Source organism: Chanodichthys erythropterus, chromosome 11 (assembly GCF_024489055.1).
Source record: "Chanodichthys erythropterus isolate Z2021 chromosome 11, ASM2448905v1, whole genome shotgun sequence".
NCBI lineage: Eukaryota > Metazoa > Chordata > Actinopteri > Cypriniformes > Xenocyprididae > Chanodichthys > Chanodichthys erythropterus.
In genome coordinates this window covers 33,972,301-33,992,945 of record NC_090231.1, presented here as the reverse complement: position 1 = coordinate 33,992,945, position 20,645 = coordinate 33,972,301, and the positions used below count along the sequence as shown (strand labels likewise).

The following is a 20,645-nucleotide window of genomic DNA, read 5'->3' as shown; positions in this document are numbered from 1 at the left end:
ATGAAACAGTTTTGATGTCTTTCTAATACTGCTTTGAATGTAAAGCAGAAAGAACAGAGAGTACATGCAGGTGTTTTAAGTAGCTCACATAAGAACAATGAAGAGGTTTGTTAATATACACTGCTTTTCTGTCTTATTAGATGTGTGATTGTTTTGATATATAATTTTGAAAAAAGTTGAATGGCCCTATCATATACCTGGTGCAGTGCGGCACCAGGTGCAACTCAAGTATTTATTTATTTTTTAATAGTTTCAGCCCGACGCAGTTATCATTTTCACGTTCTGCACCATGTTGTTTAAATAGCAATACATTTGCGCCCATTTGTGCACCCATGGGCATGCTGGTCTGAAAATTAGGTGTGTTCAGGCACATTGTTGGTGCGTTGCTATTTTGAGGCAACTGAAACAGACACAAACTTGCCAAATATTAAAAAATAAAAGGATTATAATGTAAAAGATTATTATTGTGTGCATAAAGATAAAAATGCTTTGGTGAAATCCGGCTTCTCTCGTAGACGCGTTTTAACCTTGCACATGCGCAGATCCGGTTCCTCGATACAGAAGCGCTCAGTTTTTTTCTGCTTGCAAATTCCGCCATGTAAATAGCGAATCCGCCAACTGACTTTTAAAGGGAATGGAGATGAGACTCTGATTGGTTTATTGCACGTTACACCCAAAACACACCCATTACTCAATGAGAGAATAGGAACAACCCTTTTAGACCATGCGCCGGGCGCACCAACCATTTTTCCCTCATTAAAGGTGCCCTAGAATTAAAAATTGAATTTATCTTGGCATAGTTAAATAACAAGAGATCAGTACATGGAAATGACATACAGTGAGTCTCAAACACCATTGTTTCTTCCTTCTTATATAAATCTCATTTGTTTAAAAGACCTCCGAAGAACAGGCGAATCTCAACATAACACCGTATGTAACAGTCAGGATCATTAATATGTACGCCCCCAATATTTGCATAATGCAGCTCATGTTCAAGCATTGGACAAGGACAGCCAGTATTAACGTCTCGATGTGCACAGCTGAATCATCAGACTAGGTAAGCAAGCAAGGATAAAAGCGAAAAATGGCAGATGGAGCAATAATAACTGACATGATCCATGATTACATGATATTTTTAGTGATCTTTGTAAATTGTCTTTCTAAATGTTTTGTTAGCATGTTGCTAATGTACTGTTAAATGTGGTTAAAGTTACCATCGTTTCTTACTGTATTCGCGAAGACAAGACAGTCGTTATTTTCATTTTTTAAACACTTGCAGTCTGTATAATTCATAAACACAACTTCATTCTTTATAAATCTCTCCAACAGTGTGTAATGTTAGCTTTAGCTACGGAGCACTATCAAACTCATTCAGAATCAAATGTAAACATCCAAATAAATACCATACTTACGCGATTAGACATGCTGCATGACGAACACTTTGTAAAGAACAATTTTGAGGGTTATATTAGCTGTGTGAACTTTGTTTATGCTGTTAAAGGCAAGCGCAAGCTCCGTGGGCGGGGAGCGTGAGCATTTAAAGGGGCCGCAGCCTAAATCGGCTCATATTTAATGATGCCCCAAAATAGGCAGTTAAAAAAATTAATATGGGGTATTTTGAACTGAAACTTCACAGACACATTCAGGGGACACCTTAGACTTATATTACATCTTTTAAAAAGACGTTCTACGGCACCTTTAAACTAGCAAAAGTGGATTCGCACATGCACTTGCGCCGTGGGCTTCAGACCATGTGCTTAGATCATTAAAATAGGGCCTTAAAAGGCTAAATTCTCAGGATCTCTCTTACTTTCTTTTAGCACTTCTGATCAGAGAATTGTTTTTAGGTATGTTTTCTCATATAAGTTCTTGGGGCATTTATTATTTTGATGTTGTTGTTGTTGTTGTTAATTTTTTATTCATGTTTTTATCTCTTCAACTGCTTTGTTTGTTTTTTTACAGTTGTCTATATTCTCATTTAGTTGGTGTGACATCTTGGTGTGAACATTTAAACAGTTATAACAGCAGGCATGTGTAAGGACAATTATTAGCAGGTGATTTGCTTGTGGGGCACTCAGCTTTCAGGGGTGACACACACACACACACACACACACACACACACACACACACACACACACACACACACACACACACACACACACACACACGCGCACACACACACAGAGAGAGAGAGAAAGCTTTAAAGTGAGTGTGGTTTAGCTGAACCCATTCACAGTCACACAGCTTTTTCATTAATATGTTACCCTTGGGGGGCTTAATTATAACTATAACACGATAACCCATTTCCTCCTGAATCTTCCTTAAACACGTTCTCCCTGTTCATGCATATATTATCTGGTTTTATTTTTTATTTAGAATAACGGAAGATTGAAATCATGTCACAATTTGTAATCATAAACTCTTTAGCTATTTTGAAACTATTTTGAAAAAGTCTTTCCAAACCCATGTTTTGTTTAGTTTTTTTCTCTGTGGAGTCTACATTCCAAGTCTTTGAACCTGTATAGTTTGTCAAACAGGCCGCAATTTCAATTTTAAATTTAAAGTTTAAATTTCTCCTGTTGTGTCCTGTATGTAAGAAACCGGAACAACATGAGGGTTGATAAATGACTCAGTTTTCATTGATTGGCGATCTATTTCTTTAAAACTCTAGAATTTAAGAATACTGTGTTCTGCATTATCTTTCTCAGCCACACACTGTTTCAGTGCATTTGGACCTTGTTTTGACCCACCACTGTGATGCCCACCAGTTAGCCATTATTTAGGGCTGTGAATGCTGGTGGTGGTCTCAAACAAAAGGGTGTTGCCTTGGTGATTTGGAGAGGAGGCTGATCTGGTGGTCTGGCCTTGCTTGGAAGAGGTCTGAGGTAGCGTAATCCAGGAAATAAGCACTCCCTTCCCTGCAGCGTGTGAGAGACAGTCGAGCACACACCTAGAATCTCAATGAGAAAATGGTGTTTTCTCCTCACAAGGAGAGTCAGAATACTGAAGCACAAAGCAAAACCCCAGAGTACTGCTCTGCAGGGTGGAGTTTCTAATATTTTCTCTAATGTTTGTCTTCAAATTTCATCAGAGACTTATTTTTGAAAGATGAAGTATAAAGTCCAACAATATTTTACAGTTGAAAAGGAAGTAAACTCAGTGTTACCTATTAATCATAACAACCTTTTCATCATGTAAATTTGAAGTGCGTTAGTGCATATGACAAAACCCTCATATACAATAAAGTGCCAACAGAACAGCTTATGATCATCAGGCAGGAGGAAGATGCATTGTGAAGCTGTCCTCTCAGACAGGGTGTGATTGTAATCTCCACATTCATTCACTATGTGCCCCAGTTCTCTTTCACTTCTGTGAGTTAGAGGTGAAACTTAAGGCTTGGCTGACCAAACCTGTGGTTGAAAATGAGAAATGAAAGAGGTTGGGAGTGGGCATGAGGTGAGTTGTAATGAAGGTGATTCAGGCAGTTCGATGCACACAGTCCTTACATGCTGCGACTGTCACCTACATGGAAGACTTTGATTCAGTATATAGCTGGCAAAAGCGGCTGCATAGCAGGCTTTCTGCCTATCCTCTTGAAAGGAGGAAGTTCACAATGGGTTCACAATGGATCCTCCATGTCTTGCTTTTAACTTTTTTTGCTCTTTCTAACCTTTATGCTATTATCTTTAAATTTTTCTTTGCAAAAAAACAATATTCTTATATAAAATTTTAGTGATTTCACTCTTGTTACACTAATATCTTAACTTCATCATTATAGTACTGGGGTTAGATTTACCAAAATCTTCCTAAGAGAGATGCTAAGAAGTTCATAAGAATGTTTCTAAGCAATTCTTGAGAAATTATCAAATATTTTAGTGTCATCTGATTGTATAGAGGTTCTTGCTAAAGACTCACCGATCAACCGAACGGAAAAAAAACGTAGGCCGTTTTTTGCACTGCCTGTGTACGGTATAATGTGACTTGACTTGAAGGTCAAGTATGGTAACCCATACTCAGAATGCATTTAACCCATCCAAGTTAGTGCACACACATTAGGAGTCGTAAGTTGTGAACACACACACTGCAAACCGTGGACACACATACCTGGAGTAGTGGGCAGCCATTTTGTGTGGCGCCCGGGCAGCAATTGGGGGTTAAGTGCTTTGCTCAAGGGAACTTCAGTCATTTCTTGCTGGTATTGAGAATCAACCTTTGGGTTAACAGTCTGATTCTCTAACCATTAGGCCGTGACTGCCATAATACTGCAAAAAAAAATTGTCATAATTATAATATTAATTAACTTTGTTTGTTAACTTTACTTGTGCACATCCCTAGCAATAGTAATATGTATTATATGCAAGTAGTGTTATGTTATAATGCTTAATATCTGAAACAACCCAATAAATTCATTTAACATTATCTTTGGGTATTTAAGACAAGATGGAGGTTATCCTAACTTTTAGAGGCTATTTTTCTTTTTTCATTCCTTTTATCCAAAGTGATTTTTCTTTTTTCATTCCTTTTAGGAATTCAAATTTTTCTTAAAGTTTGCTTTTAGAACAATCTCAAGAAAAAATATGAGAACTCTTTTTTTTTTTTCATTTTCACAAAGATTTCATGGCCCCCAGAATATTTTGTTGTATCAATATGTGAACATGTGGACATATATCAAAAGAAAGAACAGCCTCTGCTTTTAAACAAACAAACAAACAAATTATTCTAGCTTCATGCATTTTTTTTTTAATCAACACTTGAATTTGGGTAAATTACATAAAAAAGCAACATTTTGAACAAAAAACTGTCGCAGAACTGTTTTTGTCAAAGACTACGTCTGGATCGGATTCAAAACATAGATGGAGTAGAACGCTTCCATCAACACCCCCAAAGCTTGTACAGTCCTTTTCCTCTTCCTGGGTCGACCTTTCATTCAGTAACGTTAGGCAGTTTTGATTTGCTGTTTTGATTTATAAGCAATGCTTCTATCGCTTGTTTCTGCTTCTTCGCCTGTGTTTTAATACCAAGATTCTCTACTCTTTCAAAATGCGTAATATCGCACCCTACCGTATATAAGTGAAAGCATGGATTGATGTAAATGTAGTGTCATAAATGATGGAAAATTTTGTCAAGGGTAGGGAAAGTGTTAAAAATGTTTTTGCGAATAAAAATTCATCGTAACTTTATTCTTAGGATAGAAAATTAGAAGAAAATAACAGTTAAGAGGAATTTTATTCTTAAGAATGTTTCATTAATTCTAGATTTATTCTGTTATTACATGATTACCATATTCATTTAATTTGGATAACTAGGGTCCAGGTACCTCCGCTAGGGTTAAAGCAGGCAATTTAAGAGAGAACAAAATTCAAAATTTGGCTTTTTTGCTTTCAATTAGAAAATAATTTTAAACTTAAAATGTTGAAAATATTAATCTAATATAAATATAAATCTTATTTTGGCTTTTACAAATTTTGAAAACCACTGTACTTTGGTATTTACATACATACAGCGACATACAAATGAAAATTCATGGTATTCCAATAGTTCAGTGTTTTTTGTTAATGTGCTGGCATTCGTATGCCAAATAGTGTAGCTCTTCGGCTCATGCCTGGCAGATATGAACAGACTCTTGAGAAGTGAAGTGTAGCATGAATTCATTCAACGCAAGTCTGATTTTTCTGGCTGACTTTTTCACATCTTTAATGACTTAAGCCACGCTTGATAAAGCAAGTCATTAAAAGGCGTAAGCATCCCATTGGCTAACCAGAGTCCAAAAGAGTAAAGAGGATTAGGCCTCACCGATGTGGGATTCACTCTTTATGCTCAACTTTCTTGTGAAGATGTTTTTGTGGCGATGCTCACAAACACATTTTGGTGCATTTCTTTGTCTTGTCTCAATGATAAGCGCTTAATGTGTGTGCTTTGTATACAGCAGATAGCTAGTGAGATGTCTAAAACCATGAGGCTTTGGCTGTATCTGCTGTCTCAGCACCAGATAAACAATGACCGTCTCTTATAGATAAGAAAGAGCCATTGTTTTGTCTTAAAGACAGTAGTGAAGGGAGCAGGGAAGCAGGGAGTGTTGCTTAGCTGCACATCTCTCCTTTGTGAGGATGGCAAGGAAGAATTCAATTCTCTCATCTCTTCGCTCATCTCCATTAAGAGAAAGAGTAGAGACATTTGTCAAGGAAACAAGAAAAGTGTCGCACTGTGAGTTAAAGCTGTAGCTCATTTCAGAAATAAATAAGCCTGTTTACAGGAGGCAGCACACCACTATGCCTGTGCCAGGCATCACTCCTCCATTCCTACGCTGAAGTAAACTGCTGGAAGTGAAGGCGCCTGTAAAATGCCCAGACATGCAGGAGGAACTGGAGGATGAAGAATTGCACTGTGGGAAATGAACTCATCTCAGTGCTCATCACATCAGAGTTTCAAATGGACTCATTCACAGTCTGTCCTGCGCTCACAGATGTGTAGCTCGTGTCCTAATTCCTTTTTTCTGATGGTAGTAAAAGAGGGTTTAGAGGAAAGTGAAAGTATAGAAGTGTATCTCTGGCTTGTAGCATGCTTATATCCAGATTTAAGTATGAATTGAACAAACTGAATTGAAGAAATCGAAATCTGAATAAGCTAATCGTGTGTGTGTGTGTGTGTGTGTGTGTGTGAGGAATATACTTCTATTTAACCAGAATGCAAGCAGTTATACAAAAGTCAAGCAATAGAATAAGATTTTGGGAGCAAAGAATAGACATTTTTCCATTAACGCCAAAAGAAATGAATATACGGACAGGTAAAAGAACCATACTAGTCTCCAAACCAACATTTTGCTATTTATGTCAATCTTCTGTGTGGTGGTTAAAAAGATAAAAAGAGAATTAATGAGTTGACTGCATTACTGAGCAGAATTATTAAAAACTCAGCACAATAAATGGGCACAATACGTGTCTTTAGTACATCCTGTAGACATCAGCAGAAATATCCCAAAAGCTTGTAAACCTCCTGAATACTATCAGATTGCATTCTGCATACTACACCGTATTTACTGTATATTGCTTATTTTTTATTGTGTGTGATAAATGTTTCTGACAATAGAGGATATATTTTATATATTTTGTTGATCCTGGAACAACATTCCTGTCTGAAAATTTCGAAAAAATCCCTGTCCCTATCCCTAAACTTAACCCTACCCCTAATTTATCCCTAAAATCAGAGGGAAATGATAGGTGATTAACACTGAAAACTTGTCCCTCAGATCTGATTGGTTAATTGGAATGTTGTTCCAGAATCAACAAAAATGTTGCACATCAGTGAATATACTGGTTGTTTTAATATATTTTGTATAAACTTATCTGTTATCTGGATAACTGTCTGTCAGCTGTTACTGTCATGCAGAGTTCAGCGCTGTAAACTGAAGGGGTCCTTTTATGCCATTACACATTATTTTTCACATATTTGACATTGCAGCTCTTTATTTCCAGTCTTTCTCAAACTGTCTGTTGAGTTCCTGTTTTCATGAAGCCCCTCCTTCCGAAATACGAAATGTGCTCTGATTGGTTAACTGTCCTCGTATGTGGTGAGCCGCTTAGAGAGTGTTCAGGAATGCCCCTTACCATAACCACGAGTTTCATCCAATCAGGTGTAAATATTAACGATTGCGTCAATTTTGCCATACCAATTCAAGCCCAATTCAGACCCTGAGAATGTTTACAAACAAGATGATTGTAATGCATGGATTTTACAGGACGTTTCAGAGTGGTAATTTCCTAAGGATTGTGAACAGTAGGGGTGTAATGGTACACAAAAATTAAGGTTCTGTATGTACCTCGGTTTTGAAGCTGTTTTATTGACGTCTTTCCTCGGTTGAAACACTGCTTGAACGATTACACGAGATATGATACGTTTAAGTATGTTGTATCATTCAACATACCTTCAGATGTTCATGTTCATTTTAACTAGTAGTGAAGAGGAGGGGATGATCGCGTTCACTTGCTCTCCGTGCTGCCGCAAGAACTCAGGACCTGAGAAACTTTGTGTTTGCTTGCAAAACCGAATGAACGCAAAGTTTCTTTGTGGAACGCAAAGCATTTCACGAGTAAGCGCAAAGTTTTTTTGAGGAATATATGTATATTCCTTCACAAGATCTGGAAAAAAACACATTGTAGTCCCAATAAGCTGTTTGTTGTAGTTCTTCAAAAGTGTTTTCAGTGAAATGCAACTCCCGCCTACTGTTATGTCACATGTATAACCTCTATAGTATGCTACAATGTTACTATAAAATAATCCCAAATATAAATACTCTTATTTCGTATTTTTAATTTGATTTTGATTAAAAATGTCTCCATCAAATTTGGACAAATTAAGTGATCCTGTCTCACATTCTGAGCTGCGATCTGTGAGTGCACACTGGACACTCTCCTCAATACCACAGTACCACTGTAACTCTCTGTGGTTGCTTAAACTCCTTAGTCCATGAAATTCAATTCTGTAGCTCACACCACCAAGGACAAGAACAGATTCATGTTTGTCTGAACTAAACCCTTTGGACTTCTACCCAGAGTTCCTCTGCTTCTACGTATGATTTCAGTAATGAGGACCCCTGTCGACATTAACCTTCTCGTCCACAATGTCATTAGCAGAGAAACCCATCAAATCTTGTATTGGAATTACCAGAGCACCTTTGTTTTGACCATTGTGTTATATCATCAGGGGTACTACAAATGCTTCAGATAACAAGCTATTGTTAATGTGTCACCAACAGGGTTTGTTCCATACAAAATATGATAAAATGCAAATGATTTATTTATTGGAATTCTTTTTTTCTCACTTTATTAATATGTTTCTCCACATATTACAAAATTACAAAAATTTCAGATCAAAGCTGTACATTTTAACATATGTAGAGAAAAAAAGTGGTATGATCAGAAGACAGGCAGGGAGCCAAGACATACCCAATATAAAAGAGACAATTATTGACCTCAAGTAATAATGTACAGAGAGTTTGACCTTAGTCCAATGAGTACAATGAAGTATTTTACATTGGATCCACCCATGTTTGGCACACAAAGATGAAGAATGCACCCTCTCCCATAGTTCATCTGCAATATCCTTTAATAAGTCTTCCTCCCACTGAGTTTTTATGGGTGTCAGTGAGCTTCTATGCAGGGAACCTATTTTGTCATTAAAAAAAATGAAATCATCCCTTTCCCAATAGTCGTTGATTCAAGGAATAAATCTATGGGAGTGGGAGTAGGGAGACTAGGAAATTGAGGATGCAAATTACGGATAAAATTGCGAACCTGCTAGAATCTGAAAAAAAAAAAAAGTTTCTGGGCAGCAAAAACTTATCCAAGAGCTGTTGAAAGGATGCAAAAACATCATCTATATATTAATCTTTTAACATTGATAGGCCATATGTTGCCCACTGGGAAAAAGTCTTGTCCATCATTGATGTGTTCAAAGTTTGACACTATAGGAGCAGACATATAAAATGTTTGTAAACCATAATACAGCCTATACTGTCTCCAGATTTGCAGTGCCATTTTTAAGATTACGTTTTTTTGTTTTGTTTTGTTTTGTTTTATAGGGAGAAAATGAACTTAATAGGGGAGTATAACAACAAGGCAGTTAATGTATAGGAATACATAAAGTTGCTTCCATGACAAGCCACATGGGTGAGCATTGCGATTGGACATGGTTTAATCAGTAAGACCATGAAATTGGCAGCCCAGTAATAGTGCCTAAAGTTGGGTAAGCCCATACTCCCAAGAGATTTGAGTCGTTGAAGGAGTGCTTTGCTAATTCTAGCAGTCATTTTATTCCAAATAAACTCTAAGACTAACCTGTCTTGTCTCTGATAAAATGATTGAGGAAGGAAAAATGGAAGTGTACTGAAACAAATACATAAACTTTGGGAGGGTATTCATTTTTACTGATTTAATTCTACCAGCTATGGAAATAGGAAGCACCGACCATTGTTTATTGGAATTCATATGGCATATCTGTCTTGTTATACAATCATATGTGTCCAACTGCGAAACCCAATTTTCACATTGTCAGCGTGTCAGCTGAATCCTTGCAATTATCCGGTTTGTGTAGGTCAATAGAGCAACACATAAACCAGACTAACAGTCACATTAGCTCTGTTAAAGCTGTTAAAGGATGTTTGGAAAATCTCCAGGAAATAATTAGCACAGTGTGTAGGCTTGTTTAACCCCCTCCTGTTTTGTAACCAAATGTATCTGCTCTTTACTGCTGCTCACTGGAAATGAAACAACATTTTGCTAGTCTGCAAATCTGGTTTTGGCCATTTTGCTTGGCACAAAACACTTAAGTCTAAGTTGAATGCATCTGACACACTACTCAATATTTGGAAGCCTGCTTATGACATTGTGTGCTTAAATACGGCCATTATGAAACACTTCAGGACACTAAATAATTGAAATCGGAAGGAACGCAATATGATGATTTACCTCATATGGATTGTTAAATAAAAAATAAACAAATCTCATTTTGGGAGGAACATTGCAGTGCAGCTCAAGCTTTTGGTGTTGAGAACAGCAGGTTTGACTGGCACAAAAGGGTGCTTGTGCTGTAATGCGTATTCTCCTACATACAATGTATGTCTTCGGTGGCTGTTAAATTGAAATTATGCATCATAGTAATGTGACATAGTAGGTCACTAGCTTCCGGGAAATCAAAAAAATTAATGTATCTTTGACAAAACATCTCACAGAAGCACTCTTCCCATATTCTTTCTGCATTGTGTGATTTTTCTGTAGATATTTCTTCATTTTAATCGTGATAATGTTGAATGAAAGCTTGTTTAGGGGGCACCAGGGCTAGTTGTCAAAAAGGCTTTATCTCAGTAACTATAATTGTAACACAGTTCGTAAATGTGGGAAGAAGGAGGCGGGAACCGGCGAACATTCAACGTAACTTTTAATTCAAAATAAACATAGAACAAAACGAAAGTAATGCCGGCAGACCCTCGCGGATGTCTGCCGGCCACACAAACTTAATAAAACATAAAATAAAGTCCAGGCCTGGTCCTCTCTCGTCCTCCATGGTCGTCGCTCCTCCTTTTATGCTCCCGGAGCTCCTCCGTGAGAGATTCAAGGCCGGTGCGCCTCCCAGGTGATGCTTGTTATCACTTGCGTCACCGGCCTCGCGCCGTTCCCTCACGGCTCTCGCCCGCCCTGGTCGCCACAATAATGTTCTAAATCAAAAGTCTGATTGCATAGATGCTTGTTTTCTCTAGCATAGGTTTTGTATTTATAAGTTTATTTTATTATTATTATTTTATTTATTTATTTTGTTTAAACAATGGGTCTTAAATTAGAAGAATAATTAAATAATTTTTGTGAATTTTGTCCTAAAGGTTCCAAACTAAATTCCAATATCATCATATTAAAGGTGCCCTAACTTTTATTTAAAAGATGTAATATAAGTCTAAGGTGTTCCCTGAATGTGTCTGTGAAGTTGCAGCTCAAAATACCCCATAGATTTTTTTAAATTAATTTTTTTAACTGCCTATTTTGGGGCATAATTAGAAACGAGCCGATTTCAGGTTGCGGCCCCTTTAAATCGCACGCTCTCCACCCGCTCCCGAGCTCTCGACTCTATCACAGCATAAACAAAGTTTACACAGCTAATATAACCCTCAAAATGGATCTTTACAAAGTGTTCGTCATGCATGCTGCATGCATGCATCGGATTATGTGAGTATTGTATTTATTTGGATGTTGGATTTGATTCTGAATGAGTTTGATAGTGATCTGTGGCTAACGGCTAATGCTACACTTTTGGAGAGATTTATAAAGAATGAAGTTGTGTTTATGAATTATACAGACTGCAAGTGTTTAAAAATGAAAATAATGATGGTTCTTGTCTCCATGAATACAGTAAGAAACGATGGTAACTTTAACCACATTTAACAGTACATTAGCAACATGTTAACGAAACATTTAGAAAGACAGTTTACAAATATCACTAAAAATATCATGATATCATGGATCATGTCAGTTATTATTGCCTCAATCATGGGCTGGCATATGCAAATATTGGGGCGTACACCCTGACTGTTACGTAACAGTCGGTGTTATGTTGAGATTCGCCTGTTCGTCGGAGGTCTTTCAAACAAATGAGATTTATATAAGAAGGAGGAAACAATGGTGTTTGAGACTCACTGTATGTCATTTCCATGTACTGAACTCTTGTTATTTAACTATGCCAATATAAATCAAATTTTTAATTCTAGGGCACCATTAATATATTAGCTTTTGGCTACTTGATACAACTATAATGGAATGCATCATAGCAAGGTTCAACTATTTAATAAAGTTAGATTTTAATTGAAATGATGAACTGCGTCTTGAAGGCACTGTTATTATTTGCCACAGAGAGCAGAAAATACAAGGGAAAAAGTTTGAATACTAGCATACTGCTTAGTGCATAAAGCAGTGTACGGTATACTGTCTAATGTAGAACATATGCTACAGTCACATGACCTCCTAATGATGTGTTCTATTTACAATTCACTAATTGTTTTAATGCAATTTTATGTAGAGGTAATGGTAACTATAGGTTATCTGGAAAAACTTCTCTCCAGAATCTTTTTTGGGTGGCATTTAAGCTTTATTAAACTCAATGTGTTCGCACAGCTCTGGTCATTTGTGCAGGGGACTAAAAAAAACATTTTATAGCCATTCGTTGTGTCTGATAAGTCAGAGGTTGTAAAGTTCTCTGCAGGAGTCCACAGCAGTTTGATGCCAATTTTCAGCTAAAAAGTTCTGTGGCCAATTAACAAAACAGTTGTGAGTGTTTTGCAGGGTTTTTCCCTGATGCTAAATGTAGCCTGAGCCAATATACTACCATGTGTTTGTAGTACAGCCCCAGTGTTGTCATGGGTGCAGCACACCACTGGCCAATAAAGCAGACAAGCCTTTGGAATATACTGTGTAGTAATATTATTAAGTCAAATTGTTTAGGCCTAATTATTAAGCTGTTTTTGTTTACATAAAGCCGGGTTCACACTGTGTGATTTTAGCCACGATTTGGCCGTCTGAGACAAATGTTGAGAATCCTAAAAGATTCTTCTGATCCTAAGCCAAAATCTATAGTCTTTGATCGCTAGTTTAACATGTTCGCAGACAGCTGATTAATGGGCGTTGCAATAAAATTTTACCTCCAACGAAATTCTGGCAGTGTCAGAACTTTGACAGTCCTGCAGTGCGACTTCTCCAATGACAACCATCAAATCAATGTGTACAACGTACACTGCACAGTCTAGTTATGTTTACCAGAGGCTATATTTTACACATAAATCAATGATTCAAATTACTCAAGGTTCGGTTTGTATCGCGGTTTCAGTATGGTTCGGTATGTGCTACGTTCAGGAAAAAAGGACAAATATTCAAACTACAAGCAATAGCACAAACAAATACAATAGAGCAAAGATAAGAAAATAAACAAGCTAAGTAGTTTTAGGTAGGCTACAGAAACTGAATAAAGGTAAATGTAAAATAACACTGTATATAATGTTCGCTGTATAAATTAAATAAAGATTAAAGGTGCTAAAGAGGATGTTTTGTTTTATAAATCTTTGCAATATTACTTGAAACTGTCTTCACTAACTGATAAAAGACTATTTATTAGGTGCACTGAAAGGAATAATATTAATATACATCATCTGTGCACGAGGTAGGGCCTTATAAACATCAGCCAATCGTTTACGCGATCATCGCGTAAACGATTGGCCCTCCGGCTTGTCAATCACTGCCGTGACGTTCCTTGTGGGAGACGAGCGCGGCTGCGTGCTCCAGTAACTTTCCACACTCCACAGGCGCCGCATGCGATGTTTTTGTCAGGAGACGGGAATAACAACTGCACATTATGAGTTACCTGCGGTGAGTCCGACATAATGAATCCACTAACACGACACAGCGAATGCCGGTGGTAAACACTCCTGTTCCAGTACTCCTGCACGAGTTTTGGGAGGCGTTCCCTCTAAATGAGCTGTGAAGGAGGGGGGCTGTTCTTACGCATGGGCTCATTTCAAAAACAGTCTTTGGTTTCTCAGTCGACGAAAAGATCCTCTTTATCACCTTTAATCCTTATTAAAGTTACAAAAGTTATTCAGTCATGACCAGAGAGTAATTTGTCATTTGTTGTTTGATTAACAAAGACAGCAGCAAGAATATTAGGCTGCTGTCACTTTAAGACATAATGCACGGATCCAATATACTGATACTGTACACATGCATGTACAATAACTGGTCATATTATACGGCACTCAATCAAAGTTTACAAAGAGTGAATGTTTTGTCCACGCTTTTTGACCATCACTGTCAATGTCACTGAGAAGCAATTCCCAGACAGGATATTAATATGAGGCAGTCAGCAGCTCTACCAGTGGCTTGCCCCCTCACTTGCCATGCTGAACTGCAACACACCAACACGTTAGGAACTGTGATGTCAACAACAGATTTACATACTAACAGATGATTGGACAGCTACTCTGACGTATCCATTGACAGAAACATATATTAGCGTAACTCTGTCTGTCTGTTTTACGTGTTATATTTCACACGGTGCAAGTGTTTGCTGAACCGTGGGTGGAAAACGGCACGGTTGAATATTTTACTGAGAACTGTTACATCCCTACTCCACACACATCGTCTTTGTTTTTTTCCCCCATTTTCTTTTCAAGACAAGCCATGATTAAAATTAACGCTAGAGATTGTTTTTGTTTGCTAACCACCATTTCAATCCCGCATGTAAATGCAGCTCACAGTCACCAAACGTGTCACAGATTGATGTAAAACTCAGGACTCAGTCTTCTTGCATGCATCCATTTTTAACGTGCCTTGACTGCTGTACAGTCTGACATGAACTGACAACTGAGATCCTACAGTGTGACATGGCTTACTGTGGGGATCATGTTCGTACAGTCTGACTATTATTATAAATCATTGTGTGCACCCAGTTTTAGTTGATGATAACTAAATTGTTCATTGTTAGTTAATGTTAGCTCAGGATCATTAAACAATATTAACAGATACAACTTTTGATTTTAATAACGCATTAGTAAATGTTGAAATTAACATTACCTGAGATTAATAAATACTTAGAAGCATTTTAAACCTTATTGTAAAGTGTTACCTGTCAAAACAGCATTGGACCCCACTGACTTTCATTGTATGGACCAAAAAAAAATAAATTCTTTTTTATTCCACAGAAGAAAGAAAACCATAAATGTTTGAAAGACAAGACAGAATTATTATTTTTGTGTAAATCATCGCTTTAAAGCATTTTTTTAATAATATTTTTAGTCCAGGGATTTAAAATAGTTTTACGATTTATATTTAAAACCTAAATAAAATTGCAAAAGTTTGGTCTGTCTGGTTGAATTCATTTTAGTATATTATCTGCTGTGGTGCTTTCGTGCCCTTAAGTTTCATATTAAATATGTCATGCATAAATGAATGTGATCCCGATTGTTCCGAGCAGACGAGATTGATTTCTTGTGCATCTTTCCTGACAGTCTGGTCATTGACATGGTAATGTATTCAGCTTTAGTAAATGGAAATGATATGTATGCTGTGTGTGTGTGTGTGTGTGTGTGTGTGTGTGTGTGTGTGTGTGTGTGTGTGTGTGTGTGTGTGTGTGTGTGTGTGTGTGTGTGTGTGTGTGTGTGTGTGTGTGTGTGTGTGTGTGTGTGTGTGTGTGTGTGTGATAAATACGGTTAACCACACACCAGACATTATTCCTGGGTGTGGCTTGTGACTGAACAAAGAGGTGAAAGGTCAAGGGGTCCCCTTGGGAGGTTGTTGCATTTCTTGTACTATGTGCTCCTTGATAGCAGGTGTAAAGCAGACTGTGTGATTTCCTCAAAGAGGTGTTCTTCTGAGAGGAGTAAAATGATCAGTCAAACAGGGTGTAACTGATTATGAGTTTAATAAGGGTTCGATATGCCAGTGTGTGAAGGCATAGAAAATTCAAGGCTTCATTAAAAGCTGCTGTACGTGTGTAGACAATGAAAGGTTCTGTAAGTCGACAAATCCATATAGTGCCCTCCCCCCCACACAACACTCACGCTCAGAGTAAGATTGGAGGAGCAGAAGCACAATGATAATTAGTTGTTGTAATGACTGTTGATGGAAGGCGTAATTAAAGGCAGGGAGAAAGGATGAACAAAAGGGAAAGCAGCAATAAAAGTCTCTCTGTGAGCTGTTGTTGCAGGCATTTGACGGGGACAGCAACATGGAATTGTGTGTGTGTGAAAGTGAACAAGATTTACACCAACACCATTACACGTTTGATTTGTTTGATTCACATTCTGTGGGTGATTATGCAGCTTCTGTACAACCGCTGTTGTCATGATTTATCTCTTAACACTGACATCTAATTGCTTTTTATGTTGGTGAAATGTGTCTTGCCTACTCTTACAAGCATCTGACAGAAAACTTCAACCATTCTTTCTGTTATGTTCATATCCAACTGCAGTTTAGGCTTGTGAGATTTATTCCAGCATTTCTGAGGGTCCCAAGATGTCAAGATCATACAAATTTTCAAGAGCCAGAAAAAAGACGTATTTTTCCACAAAAGGCATTACATTTATATTGACACCATGTTCTTGTTGCTGCTTCTTCCACTGCTTAGCAATAATCATTTTTGGTAACACTTTTACAATAAGGTCTCATTTGTTAACATTGGTTAATGTATTAACTAACATGAACTGACAATGAGCAAAACATTTGTTACAGTATTTATTAATCTTTGTTAATGTTAGTTAATATAAATCCAGCTGTTCATTGTTTATTCTTGTTAGTTCACAGTGCATTGATGTTAACAAATATTTTAATAATGTATTTGTAAATTGTGAAATTAACATTAACTAAGATTAATAAATGCTGTAGAAGTGCAGTTCATTATCAGTTTTTGTTAAAGTTAAAACCTTATTGTAAAGTGACACCAGCCCACTTGGACCAATGTGTTGTTGTTGTTTTTTCAACATTTATACTGCCCAGTCATAAAAGAAATATTCACAAGTTACAAGTTAGTAAGTTGTTTTAAAAGTAAGTAATAAATTTATTCAGCAAGGATGCATTAAACTGCATTAAACGTGACAGTAAAGAGTTTATTGTAGTAATATTGTATCTGTGTATCACAATTTCCACCAAAATATTAAGCAGCACAACTATTTTCAACATTGATAATAATAAGACATGTTTGTTTAGCAGCAAATCAGCATATTAGAATGATTTCTGATGGATCATGTGACACTGAAGACTGGAGGAATGATGCTGAAAATGTAGATTTACATTTTAAATATAATAATATTTCATAGTATTACTGTTTTTACTGTTGTTGTTTTGTTTTTGTTTTTCTTAGTAAGCATATGACTGAACAAAAACTCCTGTTTTAGTTAGTAGAATCTGCTAAGAAAACAAATGTAAATGTTCGTGTAATAGCCCCAAATATTTAAATTGTCATTATGTTGATGGGTTAATTAGGCTGATTCTTTTGATACTTTGAAAGTCAAGACTGAAATAGGTGTTGTTCTTCCCAGCTGGAGCGGTTCAATGATGGTGCTGGAGTGCATGTGGAATTAACATCAGTTACTGGATGACTGTAATTGATCAGGTGCTGAGAGCTGAGAAGAGATTGTGCCTCCACTCAGAGATCAATACACCCCAACAGTGCTTGAATATGTGGTTGTGTTACAGCTCAACTCTCCAGTATCACACATGAAGAGTGTGTTCTGTTTAGACTGTTATACAACTATGAGGGCTTCATTGGAAACATAGTATTACCAAAAAAAGACTTTTTAATATTTTTGAAAGAAGTCTGAATTTATTTCATTCAATTTAGAAAAAAAAGGTAATATTGTTAAATATTATCACCATATCATCATTTATTGTTTTCTATTTTAATATTTTTTTTAAATGTTATTAATTCCTGTGATGCAAAGCTGAATTTTCAGCATCATTACTCCAGTCTTCAGTGTCACATGATCCTTCAGAAATCATTCTAATATGATGATTTGGTGCTTGAATAACATTTCTTTTTACTATCAATGTTTAAAACAATTGTTCTGCTTAAGATTTTTGTGGAAACCATGATACATTTTTTTTTTCAGGAAACTTTGATGAATAGAAATATCAAAAGAACAGAATTTATTTTAAATATATTGTTATACTTTTGAGCAATTTAATAGATCCTTGCTGAATACACGTATTAATTTCTTCTTTACAATTTATTAAAAAAAAATAAAAATCGTACTCCAAACCTTTCAACAATAGTGTACGCCTTTTTTCAAAGTGGCAAACATTTTTATCTACACAGTGTTCATTAGTGTGTTCCCTGGGAATTGAACCCACAACCTTTTAACGCCGCACTCTACAATTTCAGCCACAAGAACACTTTATATATATATATAGATTCACATTGGTTGGTCAGATATATTGTAAAGAAAAAAAGAGTCAGGCAATTGTGAATTTCCACCTGTATGCACTATATGTTAATTGTCAGGGTTTTGTTGTCAACCTACCTTTATTAAGTTGACTGTTTTTATACAATTTAAGTGGTGATTAAGATAGCCAAACTTATTATCCATGTGTTTTTGTTTTGCAGGATTGAGGTTTCCAGTGATGATCGGCCTGTGAGTGGTTCTCAATGGCTCAGAGGAAGAGGCCAGGGACTAACAGCAGCATGGCCACAGAGCCTCGTGCTTCAGCTCCACGCTCCTGCCCAGGCCCGTACCCCGACCCTGAGCACCCCGAGGAGGAGTATGAAGAGCGCGGGGACCCTGAGGAGTCCCAACACTCCTACCACAACCAAGAAGAGGCAGATTTGACAGACAGCCGACCGACCACACCCACAACTCCAGAACATGGCCACAGAGACTACCACAGCCACCCGGACAGTCTGGATGGAGACTCTAGCTCAGACTACGTCAACAATACATCTGATGAAGAAGAGGACGATTTCGATGAAGGGCTACCGGAAGAGGATGAAGGCGTGACGTATTATATCCGCTATTGTCCTGAGGATGACAGCTACCTGGAGGGAATGGACTGTAACGATCCAGAATACGGACACCCGGACGGACACATGGAGCCACCTCCGGACACAGACGAGTGCCAGGAAGTGGTTGAGGAATGGGTAGTGAGAGGGGACGATGCTCATGGTGATGGAGAGGTGCGTTGCGAAGTACTCGAGCAGGACTCTGACCAGCAGCTGTACGACGGCAGACCTGAACCTGTCCTCGATCACCACCACCACTATCCGGATCCCAACCAGGACCAGATTCCACCTACTGTTGAAGATCAGGAAGTGCAGGATGTTGAGGGGAATGAAGCCTACTGCCCTGATCAGGAGGAAGAACCGCATGTGGGACAAGACAGAGATGGCTACGCAGGTGACTACTATGCCACAGAGGACAATGGAAACTCTATGCATGCGTCACCATACCGGGGGCATAAAGGCACGGAGGGGGAGACAGGAGAGGAGGCGGAGGAGGATATTGATCAGATAGTGGCCGAGATTAAGATGAGCATGAGTATGGGCAGTCTTAGCAGCGGCACTGATCAGAGCCCAGAGGAGCTGGCACCTGATCCAGCTCCAAGCGGGTATCAGCCAGAGACACGCTCCAAACATGAACCCGCTCCTGCCCCATACCCTCAGCCTCACCGTCACGACAGCAGACCCAAATCCCTCAACATCCCCCCTGCCAGACACAATCCTGAACTCCAGAGGAACTTTAAGGTACGACCTCACACACCAGAGGACAGACAGAGATGGACGCAGGACCAAGTGAGAGAGCAGGTTGGTGGATTTGCATCGCAAGCTGTAAATGCATCTGTCTTAAATACATGGTTCAGTTAAAACTGAATAAATCAACTCAGTAAATATGAAATAAAAGCAATAAGATCAACTAAATACATAGGAAATTTGTTTAGCAATTTATTCAGTGTAATTCAAACTAATATTCTGTAAAAGGAGAGGATGAAATAAATGATCTCTTATTAGCGTCTATTATTGAAATTTTATTAAATTATTGAAATATTATTGATTTTTTCTGTTTGAATACATTTTAAAGCTGCAGTCTGTAACTTTTTTTGGTTAAAAATTATCCAAAATAAATTTTTGAGCAAGTGTTCAAAACTATCTCATTATCTTAGCTCGATTCACAACGGTAAGCTTGTAATAATGTTTAATAATAAGAGCGACGTGGTGGATTTCCACAGGAAATGCAAGCATGCAGCAGTTTGTCTGTGCGTCATTACGTCACGTCCGTAAACAGAAAGGAAGGAGTCCAGGCTAGTCAGTTTTATCACATGAGGATGCTGCTGGTAGCGGATCATTTATAGCCTTTTCTCACAGCAGCTGAAATAATTAAACTTATCATTTTGATGGCGGAATGTAATCCAGAAAGATCCAAATGACAATCATTAGTGACAGCTGGAGATTCAGCTGTAAGCAAAAGACTTTGGACTGTTGAGTGGCTACAGAAATTGAAATCTACAGGTAACGCTAATATACACATAGTCAAAGCAATACTGATGTTGTTAACATTAACAATGTGAGAACAATATAACAGTAATAATAATTTGCACGGTTCGGCATGATCCGAGCTAAGCGATCGTTAG

The 20,645-nt window shown here is 37.6% G+C and overlaps 1 protein-coding gene across 1 annotated transcript in view; it reads left to right on the top strand.

The window, feature by feature from the left end:
* Positions 1-20,645, top strand: part of apba2b (amyloid beta (A4) precursor protein-binding, family A, member 2b) — a 100,141-nt gene that overhangs the window by 50,471 nt on the left and 29,025 nt on the right. Inside the window, exons 3-4 of the mRNA XM_067400805.1 lie at positions 17,564-17,637; positions 18,628-19,821. Coding sequence (XP_067256906.1) covers positions 18,670-19,821 — 1,152 coding nt within the window. The 5' untranslated portion in view covers positions 17,564-17,637; positions 18,628-18,669. The remainder of the gene's footprint in view (positions 1-17,563; positions 17,638-18,627; positions 19,822-20,645) is intronic.